The sequence below is a fragment of the Pseudomassariella vexata genome, assembly GCF_002105095.1.
Source record: "Pseudomassariella vexata strain CBS 129021 chromosome Unknown BCR38scaffold_17, whole genome shotgun sequence".
Classification (NCBI taxonomy): Eukaryota; Fungi; Ascomycota; class Sordariomycetes; order Amphisphaeriales; family Pseudomassariaceae; genus Pseudomassariella; species Pseudomassariella vexata.
The window spans coordinates 126,872-140,855 of record NW_024467972.1 but is presented as its reverse complement, the minus strand read 5'-3'; the positions used below and the strand labels follow the sequence as shown (position 1 = coordinate 140,855).

Sequence of the window (13,984 nt, the reverse complement as noted above, 5' to 3'; positions counted from 1 at the left end):
GATTGGACAATTGGAAGCTTTAAGAAGGGGAGAGCCGCATAATAGTACCGCCGGTGGGACCCAGGTTGAACCTATCGGACCAGGCCTAAAGCGACCTCGGCTTGATCTAGGAGGGAGAGGCCACTTGCCGACACTCAAGTACCGGGGCACCAACTGGTCGGAACTTACCTCGTTCATGTTAAACCTAAAGGGGAGATTCATGATGTACGCGGAGGACTTCGACACTGATGCGGCGCGTGTACTGCACACCACCGGATGCCTTGATGGGGCGGTGCAACGACGGTGGACCAGCCACGTTGCTACTACTTACAAAAACGACTTGGGGAACGTCCGGTGGGACGCTATGGAGAAGTGGCTGGAGAGGAGTGTGGCTAGCGACGATACGCGAGTGATCAGCGTGATGCAGAGACTCGATAGTATCACCCAGCGCCCCAACCAGAGCTACCAGCAGTTCATCGACGTATACGATGCTATAGAGACAGAGTGCCCTGATCAACTACCGGAACGGATACGCGTCGTCAACGTACTCAACCGCTTACGACCGGAGTTGAAGCGACAAGTCATGACCCGAGGACTTCCCTCGACTCGGTATGAGCTTGACGACGTAGCTAAGCAAGCCGAGGCGATTGAAATAAGCAGCAGACCACCGGTGTACCAACAGCCTGGCCCGAGGACCAACGCAACATCGTCCTCGACCCCAGCACCAGCAAGGGAAGAAACATCAGACGGGAATGCAGGCCAACAGGCGCCCAGGAGGGATGTGGCTTACGGCCAGTGCTACTCGTGCGGACAGACGGGACATTACTCTCGACAATGCCCTAACTGCAGGACCTGCGGTAGAACCAAACATGACGGACCTTGTCCTGAGGACCGGAACCCAAACACAGCGCCGCTGGGGGTCCGCCACACCGAGCCTCAATAGGGGTACGAGCAGCCGCTCCGTCTGGAAACCACCATCCGTCTCCGGGTTGGCGGCTGCTGGCGCATTGGAAAAGCCTTGATTGACACCGGAGCCGACGAGAATGTCGTGGACTCAAGAGTGCTTGGCATCGAGCCGGGTACGTTACAAGACTCCGGTGAGACGCTGCGGGGCATGTGGGGAAGCAAAGGTCCCAACTATGGCAAGAGGGTATTACATACAAAGATGACGGACGGCTTCGGGGTGACGAAGACGAAGGCTCACGAATTCCGAGTCTCAGACGCAGAAGACTGGGTTGCAATCCTTGGGCTCCCCTGGTGCCGTGCCGTTGAGCCTATATTTCGATGGTCCTCGTTAGGATGGACGTACCCTCTCGACGTGGACAGTCTACAACTGGTGACCAGCAAGAAGGATATACGGAATGCGTACCACGAGGCAAAGTACAGTATGATAGCAGTGCCCGCGGTAGCAAGGGTCGAAGCTAGCAAGGACAGAGGAGCCGGAACAGAGCCGCAGGCCAAGTGTGCCACCGTGCCGTCGGAATACGCAGAATTCCTCCATCTATTCGACGCGCAGTTAGCAGGGAAATTGCCAGATGGAAGGTTTCGGTCACACAAGATCGAGCTAGAGCCAGGTGAAGAACAGAGCGCCACTACCACTGATCGGTGAGATCTTGGATAGGCTAGCTTCCGCGAAGTGGTATACGAAGCTGGATCTGAAGGATGCATACCACCGGGTCCGTATCAGCGAAGGAGACGAATGGAAGACGGCGTTTCGGACGAGATACGGTCATTTTGAGTATCTGGTCATGCCGTTCGGACTAGCTAATGCGCCGGCGACCTTCCAGAGCTACATCAACGACGCACTAGCTGGACTTGTGGACGTGATCTGTATCGTCTACTTGGACGACATCCTTATATTCTCTAAGGACAGGGAGTCACACCCAGAGCATGTCCGGGAGGTCCTCCGCCGGTTGGACGCCGCTGGCCTGTACGCTAATCAAGACAAATGCGTCTTCCACACGCAAGAAGTCGAGTTCCTAGGGTTCGTGGTGTCACCGGAGGGGATCCGCATGGAAACCGACAGGGTGGATGCTATCGCGCAATGGCCAGCCCCGGCTAGTATCCATGATATACAGGTTTTCCTCGGATTTACTGGGTTCTATCGCCGGTTTATCAAGAACTACTCGAAGATAGTAGCACCCCTGACCGACCTACTCAAGGGAGGATCATCTGGAGCGCTGCAGCTCGATAATGTAGCACACGAGGCGTTCTACAAGCTACGCCTGGCCTTCACACGAGCACCTATCTTGAAGCATTTCGAGCCTGGACTACCTATACGTGTAGAGACTGACGCATCAGACTTCGCAATTGGCGCAGTACTTAGCCAGCTGCACGGAGACAGGTGGCACCCAGTGGCTTTTATGTCCAAGAAATTGAAAGGCGCTGAGCTACGCTACGGGACACCCGATGCGGAGCTGCTCGCGATTATTGAGGCAACACAACGATGGCGGCACTATCTGCTGTACAGTCAACAGACGATTGAGATTCTCACGGATCACTTGAACCACCGCTACTTAGCCAGTAAGCCGCAGCTCAGCGCTAGACAAGGTAGATGGCTACAGGACCTTGCGAACTATGACTTCGAGATCATATATCGACCAGGCACGAAGAATCCTGCCGATGGGTTGTCAAGACGGCCTGACCACCGCGCGACAGCGGGTGAGAAACAGGAGGCGCAAGTAGCGTTCTTGCCAGACTTCCTACAACGATTTAGGAGTATCAGAGTGCGAGTAATGGAGACACAGCGCGCAAGCGGTGCTACAGCTGGTGTCCCTATGCCGGAAGAGTTGGCTCCGACATTACTTGAAGATGTCAGGAAAGCCCAGGCAGAAGACGAATTCGTCAGTAGCGGAGCGTGGAAGTCGCTCAGCCGCGTACCGGGTGCGTGGTACCAGGAGGACGGGCTGCTTTGCTATAAGGGCCGCGTCTTCGTACCAGATAACCATCCGATCCAGCGGGAGATACTGATGGCCTTCTATAATGAGCAGACTAGTGGCCACCTGGGGGTCACCAAGACAGTCAAGAGAATCAGTAGGTCGTACTTTTGGAAATCACTGACGAGATGTGAAGGACTTGTTAGGGGGTGTGCAGTCTGCCAGCAAGCTCCTTGAGAGAACGAACAAGGACTACGAGAAGTGGTATAACAGGTGACGAAAGACCGTCGCCCTCGCCGTAGGGAACCTGGTGATGCTACCGACGAAGAACGTGAGGCACCGATACTTGTCACGGGAGCTACGGGAAGAATACGAAGATTCAGTGGCACGACGTATCACCAGGTGACAACTTGGACTGCAATCGTTGTATCAAGGACACGCCGGCCAAACAAGTCCTTATTGTATACAAGAGAAACTATTGCCCTCTATGGGGCCAGCGGCAACAAGGGCAATCAACTCCTTGAGGGTCATGGCCGCAGCGACCGTCTTGAGGGTGGCCTAGGAGTAGAACAGGTTAGCACCAGTGCCTCAGGAGCGGCACTCAGGGAGGGGGCATGAACGGAACAAAGATCACAGGTAAGTCACCTATTATCATATCTACATAACTACGAGGGCAACGGTACACCGTTGGGAAGCCGGTAACAAGCAGGGTCTCTCTATGGCAGAAGATGGCGGGAAACACTGTGGTTAGGCCACCAGTGTATACGCTGTTGCGCGTGTGTGTCGAACATTGGCTTGCGAGCGTTTTACTGGGCCAATGTTCCGACGATTGGGAGCATAGGGCCACCGGTGAGATGCTGGTAGGCACCTATAGCTTCGGAAGGCGAGCGATAGCGCGAAGCACTGTGGTTAGGCCACAAGTGTATACGTTGTCGTGAGCGATTGTCAGGCAAAGGTTTTCGAGCAATGGCTGGACCGATGCTGTGACGTGAGAGCGAGCGACAGCGCGAAGCACTGTGGTTGGGCCACCAGTGTATACGCTGTTGCGCGTGTGTGTCGAACATTGGCTTGCGAGCGTTTTACTGGGCCAATGTTCCGACGATTGGGAGCGTAGGGCCACCGGTGCTGTTCCGGTAGGCACCTATAGCTTCGGAAGGCGAGCGATAGCGCGAAGCACTGTGGTTAGGCCACAAGTGTATACGTTGTCGTGAGCGATTGTCAGGCAAAGGTTTTCGAGCAATGGCTGGACCGATGTCATGACGTGTGTGTGCGGGTGACAGCGCGGAGCACTGTGGTCAGGCCACAGGTGTATATGTTGCCGTGCGCGATTGTCAGGCAAAGGTTTTCGAGCAATGGCTGGACCGATGCTGTGACGTGTGAGAGCGGGCGACAGCGCGAAGCACTGGGGTTAGGCCACAAGTGTATACGTTGTCGTGAGCGATTGTCAGGCAAAGGTTTTCGAGCAATGGCTGGACCGATGCTGTGACGTGAGAGCGAGCGACAGCGCGAAGCACTGTGGTTGGGCCACCAGTGTATACGCTGTTGCGCGTGTGTGTCGAACATTGGCTTGCGAGCGTTTTACTGGGCCAATGTTCCGACGATTGGGAGCGTAGGGCCACCGGTGCTGTTCCGGTAGGCACCTATAGCTTCGGAAGGCGAGCGATAGCGCGAAGCACTGTGGTTAGGCCACAAGTGTATACGTTGTCGTGAGCGATTGTCAGGCAAAGGTTTTCGAGCAATGGCTGGACCGATGTCATGACGTGTGTGTGCGGGTGACAGCGCGGAGCACTGTGGTTAGGCCACAAGTGTATACGCTGTTGCGCGTGAAGAGCTACGGGGTATACACCGGAGGGCACCGGCGCGGCATCGGAGGATGTGGGAATAGGAAGGGCCGGTGTTCTACGGGACGAGCGTTGAGGCCCTGAGGGCAGGGCCTTGTCAGGGGGGGTCGTCGTGTCAGAGAACAGAATGCCATAGGCACCGGTGGGACACCGGTGGGGGCTCTGGTGTAGGAATGTGCGAGTCATGACACGATATGGAAGTCTTGGTTTGCGGAACAATCGGGGAAACTAGTGCTCCGCGGCTCCGACGTCGGGTTCTAGCTATCTATGTAAGGGGCGGAGGCCCGGGAAGAAGATAGAGGGAGAGTAGAGATCAATGCATCACCGTGGGCACCCCTACCTGAGACCGCCAGTGACCACCCGGTATTACGTAGGAGGGACGCCCGTTACTCCCCATCACTCTGTACTATTGCCTTCGGCCTAGCCGTACCCTGACAGTGCTACAACCCCTGCCTGAACTACCGATAAGTGTGGTAATGTGGCACTTAAATTCGTCCTCAGGGGTGGGATGCTGCTGATGTGCAGAAGATGCTCGACTATTTTTTTGTCGCGACAAGTCGTAGTATCTGCTAATTGGGGTTCTCGTCGAGCGTATACATCTCAACCATACGCTCAAGTGGATAGACCGTAACGTGGTCAGACGCTCGCAAGAATCGCGGCGAGAGGGCGTGCTGCGCGCCTTCTATCGTGAGGGGACGGGTTCGCCGACGAGCGTTATCGGAAAGGCGAGGTCCGATAAGGGGTCGGATTAACGATTCGAATTCTGGACCGGCTGTCGAGTTATATTCCGCCGACGTAGTGCTTGACGGTCGACTGGCTAGGATGCTCGTAATCCTAAACTGCACCAATCTCCCTATTATCGCTAGGTAGGCGAAGTCAACAAGGTGGGCAGCGCGCCGTAAGGGTTGACTAAACCCCCTTGTGTGTCAGCTGCGGGATTCGAACCCGCGACTCGTCACCGACCCAAGTGGGCGAGGCTCAAATCGGGACTTATCTACCAGCGAAGTGACCAACTACACCAGCCGACTATTATTATTAAATACGCCGTAGGCTCGAAGCCCCCGGTACCTCTACTAGTACTCCCGTATGTCAAACCGTGCCCTAATGGCTGGACTAAATACATACGCTGCGTTGTCGGTTCGCCCTATTGGCGACTGCGTTGCGTTCACTACCATACTACGTTGGTTCTCAACCTACCAACAAAGTCCCCCCTGAGAAGATCGATGCTATCTGGGCCTTGAAGCTGTCCGACCCGTCCCTAGCAGCCACCTTACAATAGTCCCACTAACTACTGGTTCTCCTGTTGCCGTTGCGAGGTCTCTGCGAGAGTATAGTGGCCGTGGTGCGATAGCGGCCCGTAATCGTTCCCTCGGTCCTTCCAACAGCCCGCAAAAGAGGATTACGTGCTCTGCCGTCTCAGGGGCGTCGCCATAGCGGCATAGCGGCGAGTACACGCCAAAAGCCCCTGTCTTGAATAAGAAGGCTGCTAGTCCTACTTTTTCCGTCCTGATCTGGCACAGCGTAGACGCTTCCAGTCGGTTCAGGCCGAAATACTTGCCCCCTTTCGGTATCTGCATCGAAGGGCCCTCCGGTTCCTCAGCGATCGTGATGCTCTGTGATGCGTGCACCTAGGGGGGAGGATGCTATAATGCAGCAGTGCGCAACGTTATAGTATCTAATTGAATGGGATTCACCTAACCAGTGGGTCCCCCTACCTTTTCGTATCACTCTGCTCCGGTGAGCCATCTCTTCCTCCAGTGGCCGAGGAGGGCAGCCGGGACCTCCTTTTCCTCACTCATCCACTCGGAGCCCCGGGCCTCCTTCTCCATAGTGTACCCTGCCGGTCGGAGTAGCTGCGACGCCTGCTTCCTCTTCGCCGGCCTATCCTGCCGGAGTATATGTGACGCTTTAGCGCTCGCGCTGCGAAGCAGATTTCTCTTCCCGCTAAGCCGTAGCCGTTCTTCAAACTTAGCAGCCCGGGCACTAAGATAGAGGTCTAGTGGCGGGATTGCTGCTTCTGCTTCCAGGTGGCGAACCGGCGTCGCTTTGTGCGCGCCACAGACTACCCGGAGGCACTCGTTCTGTATCCCCATCAGGCTCTTAGCTGGCCCTGCCGGTTCCTCACTTATAGTATGCCACGCAGTCGCCCCGAAGGCGATCGCGCTACGGATAACCACCGTATATAACAGCCTCGCCCGTATAAGATCGCAGCCCCACGACATATTGACTAGCTTTGTCAGGGCTAGCTTTTGAGTTGCCATTTTTGTTTTAACACGCTCAACATGGGCGTGCCACGTCAGTTTGTGGTCGAACCAGACTCCTAGGAACCTCGCTTATATATTTATTCCCTTCTTTACTAACGCACTTAGAGCATCGTAATCCTAGTGATGCGAGTGCATATGGGGTGTGAATTGTTGTATTGGGAAAGGATGGCCAGGTCAGCTATTCTGGCCTGGCAGAGCTCTTTTATACCTCTAATCTATCTTCTCTATAGCTATAGGGTAACCCCCTATGGGGTCACGTATCACCTAGTGACCAGTTTAGGCCATGCGAGCTAGAATCCTTTAGTTAATCGCTCTCTGGTTTCCCTGTCCCATTCCTCTTTCAGGGCTTCCTGGGTTACCAACGATTCGTAACACCCAGTAGGAAAGGCGGATAAGGTGTTAGGCAACCTACCTTGGTGGGCTTTGCCAGTCCACAGAGGGTACCACGTGACTTAGCCCTTCGGGACTAAGTCCGACCTTTTCGCTATAGCTTCAGATAGGAATGGATACAGACGGCTCGCTGGCTACCCATAGTGTCACGACCTGGGTTGCATCGCATGGGTATAGACCTCGATTAGGTGCTATCGACCAAGATTCTACTCTAAGGAGCGAAGGAAAGAAGATGACAACTTAGGTTTGAGGGAGCGCGACTAAGTCATCCACGCTTGGCGGGGCTCCTACAAGGGTTATGATTGGCTTCCCACCTGGCACTGCCATGGCAGGTGTTCCAGCTGTACGTCACCTGGTTGTAGTGAGTCTGCGAGGGTTGACCTTCACACATAGCGACAGGACTTTAGCTGTAGCAGGCTGGGCTGGTTATCAGGCCGGTAAAAGACTACTCTGCGGGTCCGAACTACTGGGCTCTCAGATAGAGGTATACGATGCGGAAGCCCACGCAGCACTACGGGGGCTTCAGGAGGCTGTAAAGCTTCCGTCCAACAGCATGGCAGATAACGTCCACATCTGCCTCGATAATCTCGCGGTTGCGGGTAGGCTCATCTGTCCAAGTCCCGGAAGCAGTCAAGCAAAGTTCACCGCCTTCCAAGAGCTGTCCAAAACCTGGTCACAGAGAGAGCGAAAACCCTGGACATCCCCGCAGGACACGTAGGCATCCTCGGAAACGAAGAAGCAGATGTCCAGGCCAAAGCGGCCTGTGAGCAACCACCCAAGACACAACACCCGGCCTCATTCGCACATATAAAGAGAATCGCGAGATCCTACACTTGGAAGAGCTTCAACGATCGATGGGCCACTACCTGCCCTCAACAGTATCGAGATCTAGGGATCGCTATCCACCCGCGACCCCCCGAACTTGGCCTGCCCCGGCAACACCTAGGCAGATTACTCGCAGCGAGGTCGCACCATGGGGATTTCGTGACCTACCACGAGAGACTCCAGCATCGCGACGCACTGCTCAACTGCGGGTGTGGAAAGACAAAGACGCCAGTCCACTTCTACTTTTGCAAGCGCGGCCGCAAGGTGTTGCATGAGAAGGAAACTACGTAATCTAAAGCTATAAGCTTTCACTGGTCATGGTACCGAAGGTATCGCTACCAACAAGACAGGAAAGTCTATTCTAGGGCTATAATTCTCGCTTACCTATAAATAGGAGCATGTGAGGACTTCCCGTCAAGAGAGAATACAAGTCTTCAATCTGCACTCTTCTACATGAATTCACACCTTTTCTGCAACACAAGGCCACGCCCGGTCATCTAAAAGCGCATATGGCCAAGAATAGTATAGATTCCCTCCTCGGCACGGCCAAGGGAGCTCGTTTGTTTTGCCAATGGGCGGAGGAGACCAATTTCTTTACTGAGATCTGCCCATCGCACTGAACAGGAATGTTAGATGAAGACAGTCCCCTGTAACATAGATTCGACTAGCATAGACCATGCCGGCACTGCGCCCGGCACGTCTCACGTGATGAGACGTTAAATTTCAATCAATCAATCAATCGATAGGAATGGATGTTTTTCACAACAATCCACAATCAACCACCAGAGCGTGTAATATAAGGCTATTTGATACGTGACCCCATGGGGGGTTGCCCTGTAGCTAGAGATAAGATAGATAAGAGCTATAAAAGAGCTCTGCCAGGCCAGAATAGCTGACCTGGCCATCCTTTCCCAATACAACAATTCACACCCCATATGCACTCGCATCACTATTATATATTAACTCGCCGAGATAGCTACAGTACGAATATAACTGGAAAAAAACATCCTAGATGTATGCTAGACGTCGTAACTAATCCGAATAATTCTTCGTTAACTTGTTAGTGATCTAGAAAGTCTAGGATGGGGAATACGGCCTATACCACCAGAAGAGCAGTTGTCACGCCGCGCCAGGGGTTGCAATCCTTGTCACTACGCCACCATACCAGATGTCTTCACCAAAAGAGACCAATACCAAAGTCCCTGACTTTGGTATCTGCAACCACTTATCAATCTGTTCAAACCAGTGTAGGTCAATCACGTGACAACCGTCACATTACCCCCCCGTTCTGACAAGTCTCGTCCGCGAGACTTTGCTCTAGAGACCTTGCCTCCAGCCAAGGGTAATTCTGGATAAGTAGATCCCTGAAAAGCCTCAGTCAACTTTTCCAAGTGCGGGACTCGAACCGTCGTCCTCCGCAGAGGGGTACACGAGTCAGCGCACCCGTGTTTGACTTTGGTATTGGTCTCTTTTGGTGAAGACATCTGGTATGGTGGCGTAGTGGCAAGGATTGCAACCCCTAGCACGGCGTGACATAATACCAAAGTCAAATACGGGTGCGCTGACTCGTGTACCCCTCTGCGGAGGACGACGGTTCGAGTCCCGCACTTGGAAAAGTTGACTGAGGCTTTTCAGGGATCTACTTATCCAGAATTACCCTTGGCTGGAGGCAAGGTCTCTAGAGCAAAGTCTCGCGGACGAGACTTGTCAGAACGGGGGGTAATGTGACGGTTGTCACGTGATTGACCTACACTGGTTTGAACAGATTGATAAGTGGTTGCAGATACCAAAGTCAGGGACTTTGGTATTGGTCTCTTTTGGTGAAAACATCTGGTATGGTGGCGTAGTGGCGAGGATTGCAACCCCTAGCACGGCGTGACAGCAGTTAGAAATTGATAATTTTCTCGAAAGACAGGCTCCTCCTAAAAAGACGGCTTGAACGAACGTATCTAAAACTTCAAGTCTTCATAGTCATAGTCGGAAGTCCACCAAGTTGATCTTGTTCTTCAGTAGTCGCTGATCATACCGTGCTGATGGGCCACCGCTCTGCTGCTTCATAATGAAAATAATATCAGGCCTGCATCGTTCTCCGGCCTGCCTGTCCAACATAGCTCATCACATACTCCAGGCAATGACAGGGTAAATACGGGGACGCGATCCTTCAAGTCCCCTATAACTGTGGATCTGCTAGACCAGGGCACCGCTCGTGTTACTCAACCATCTTCACATCCTTCTTGGTGTGCAGCAAGGTTGGCCAATTTCATACTGTTAAGTGACTACCTCGAGGTATTTACTATGCTCGTCTATCATTCAATTGATCGAGGTCACAATAGTTACTCTGTTCCAGCTGGCGCCGTACCTTGGCCTGGTATTGCAAATGCAGACTGAAAGGTTCACTACGCTGATTTCATCCAGATGAGTCGTTTCAGCCCCGAATGTGACAGAACGGCCGGGTTGAGATCTTCGGGGCTGGCATGTAAATAGCTTGGTTCAGTTCAGCTCCCAAGCCAGCGGCGTTTCAAAAATCCAGATCCATGATGCGTAACGAATTATATCTCAAAATATCAGCCTTGGCGCCCCCTAAAGGACTAAATGCAAGAGCCGCCTCGCAAGATGCATAGGGCTGAGCTATTCCGAGGCCGTGGACTCCAATCCGCGCCCCTGACTATGACAATTAGTCGCATCTTACCACAACTCCGGCTGCCATAGCTCTTTCTAACTTCGCACGAGGGCAACACTAATTGTAAAGTCCGAGTCTCAACAATGCGGATATTCATGAAGCGCTTGGTCCCCCTTTTCCCCGTGGAATGTGGAATGCATTATTTTAGCAGATTTCCTCACTTACATTCCGTTTCGCACCATTGAATCTCAACTTTTTAATTTAATATACGAATCAGTCATATTAATGCTCCTCCATTGATGAGCAGACAGAAGAACATACGAAAAAAATGGCAGAACCAAAACCCAGTCCAGACCAACAGCAATACCCCGCCCAACCGCAGCCCGTCTACCAACAGCAACAACCCTACGGTGTACCCAACGGCATGACGGGGGTCGGCGGACAAGTCATGTTCGCACCCACACCACTGAATGCACTCGGGGCTTTAACTGCCCAGATCGACTGTCCCTTCTGTCACCAAAGAGTGCAGACTCGAATCGACCAGCATGATTCGAGCATGACGATGTAAGCACCTTCCCACCTTCTGATTCGCCCACTCCATACATATTCCGCAATCGTCTCGCTCTCTTTGATATTTCCAAGCGTCTGACGGAAGAAAACAGACTCGCAGGGTTTGCCCTTGGTTGTCTTTGCATCTGCGCCGCCTGCCTTCCTTGCATGCTTCACTGGTGCCAGGATGTTGACCACTTTTGCACCAACTGCAACCAGCGCGTCGCGCATATACCGTACAGTGGGGTGCCGCAGGTGATTCAACCGCTTGTTAACGTACCGCCGCAGTATGCCATGGGGCAGCCGCAGCAATATGGCGGCGGGGTGCAGTCGCCGGCTCCGGTTGCGGGTAATGTGGTGCCTGGGCAGCAGCAGCATCAGGGGGTCCCACCAGGATACCCTCAGTGAGATGATTGGGATTCAAAGGGATGAGTGTATTTTTGTCATGGTCTATAACGTTATCGAGACTCATTAGATCTCATTGAAGTCGTATACGAGACGGACCAACACTATACGAGTGGTTAACGGAACAACTTTGCGGCATGAGCAGAGTTCAGTTGGATAGATTGCGTTAAAATCATTATTATTACGAGTAGATTCATATTCATCCACAGAGCGAGGCACCGATACTATCATCCTTGCTTACGCGGACCCCCTCACCTAACAGACCTCCTCATCAAAATATCCCCTCCCAACATCGTGCTCCCTACCTTCGGAACCTTCAGCAATCCCCTCTCAACCAAATCTACAGCTAACCTTGCTAGCAATCCGTCACAACCCTTCGCTGCCATGATATCCACCGAAACCGGGAAAAATTCCTCATGGTTCGTCACCTCACTAAACGCCGCCACCTGACCCAGCGGGAACACCGAGTCCGGACACTCGGAGAAGACACTCAATCTCCCTTCACTAAACCCCAGCGGGACGCTCGGCGGGTCAAAGTACTGGTTCCGCGGATTTTGGTCCCCCATGCTGCCCGAGTAGAGGAGCAGGGCTGAGGAGCACTGGTCCGGAACGGGGCTCAAGATGGCGGTGTTGAACCAGTCCATGAAGAAGGTTTTGTTGGCGATGGCGTCGTCGAGGGCTGAGGAGGGAAAACTGGATGCCCAGGCCCAGCGGGTTAAGGGCGCGGGATCGACAAAGGGGGTTCGGCCGTCGTGGGCGGCGGCGTAGTCGGCGAAAAAGGGGGTTTTGACTAGTTTGACTTGCTCCAGGCCGATGAGGGTGGGGTAGGTGTAAGCGAGGAGGTCAAGGAGGCCAGTGTTGGGTGGCACTCCCGAGGGGAGGGTCGAGGACCACTTGGAGATCAGGTCGAGGGGTTCGACGGAACCCCCCACGAAGGATGCGAGGGAGGCGGCGAAGCTGTTTAGGATTGCGCCGGCTTCGGTGCTCGAGTTAGGGAAGGAGACGGTCAAGATTTTGGTGGGATACTTCGGTGACTTGTCGGCAAGAGAGGTATAGTTCCCTGCGTACATGACTGCCTCCAGCTTGTCCCACAGTGTCGGGTCCCGGAGCAGAAACCCAGCTGTGTCCAAATGTGTGCACAGCGGCATGACATCGTCCAGACTGACCAAGCCGTGCGAGGGCCGGTTGCCGAATATTCCTTGAGCTTGCGACGGTGATCGGATACTGCCACCAGTGTCACTCCCCACCGCCACGTCCAGCCATTCATAAGACGCAATGGAAGCACCCGCACCGGAGCTGGACGATGAAGGATCTTGGTAGCCGTCCCCACGCGGGTTGAATGGCGAATGGTAATCTACCCAGTCCGCAGTAGCCTCCTCACCGTTTGCAAACTGGGACAGCTTCTGCGTGCCGACAATAACGGCACCAGCCTTGATCAGTCGCGAGATGGCCGGTCCTGTCACGTTGCTAGCCGGGTACAGGTTGAACCACGCCCTATTCCCGTTGGACTTCTTGACACCCGCTAGGGAGAAAATGTCCTTGACAGCGATGCGCACACCCGCGAGCGGTTTCTCTGCCGTCGGCGTGTAGTACAGTCGGGACGGCACGCCGATCGTCAGGGTTGCCGAGGTCGAAATTTGCGCCGACAGAGACTGGAACGCTCCGTCGGGCTTTGCCAGCAAGGATTCGGTGAATGCGCCGGCGAAGTCATTGTACAACCGGTAGACGGGGTATAGGTCACCGGTGGACTTCTCCATGAAGTACGGACCTGACGGAATGGTGGACGTGGCATTCAGGCCCATGACTTGTGAAGTCACGTTGCCCGCAATAGTGGTTCGTTGGCTATACGAAGCCCCTGCACCGGCGAGAAACACTGCTTGCAGGAAAGCGGGCTGGAAGACATCGTCCGTCGCCGTCCAGTTGGAAACGAGTGCCGTGAGGTCGGACTCGGCAACCGATTCGGAGACGATCGCCACGGGGAGGAAGCCATGGACACTGCTCAGTGACTTGAGGCGAGATGCGCTGACTGGGATAGTTCCCGAGGCGTAGGGTGAGACGTAATAATCGACGTCGTTGTAAGACACCGAAAACCCAGTCGATACCAGCTGCGCCGTGCCCCAAGACACTGATGCGAGGAGCGAAATAACAGAACGAAAGCGGACCATCTCGCCGACCAATTCAAAACTCTGTTTGGTCTACCGGTGGAAGAAGACCTTGGATGGAACAACCGGAACG

The 13,984-nt window shown here is 54.0% G+C and overlaps 1 protein-coding gene and 1 non-coding gene across 2 annotated transcripts; both read right to left on the bottom strand.

The window, feature by feature from the left end:
* Window positions 1–5,620: 5,620 nt before the first annotated feature.
* Window positions 5,621–5,723, bottom strand: BCR38DRAFT_t327. The gene has a single exon. It is a non-coding gene; the product is annotated as a tRNA-Thr (tRNA).
* Window positions 5,724–11,200: 5,477 nt separating this feature from the next.
* BCR38DRAFT_413469 (glutamyl-tRNA amidotransferase) lies at window positions 11,201–13,914 on the bottom strand (the record flags this gene model as incomplete). The annotated part of the gene is made up of 4 exons (XM_040858835.1): window positions 11,201–11,305; window positions 11,625–11,794; window positions 11,849–11,877; window positions 12,014–13,914. The coding sequence occupies 4 exons, from the start codon at window positions 13,912–13,914 to the stop codon at window positions 11,201–11,203; spliced, it is 2,205 nt and encodes a 734-aa protein (XP_040711088.1).
* Between the last annotated feature and the right edge of the window lie 70 nt (window positions 13,915–13,984).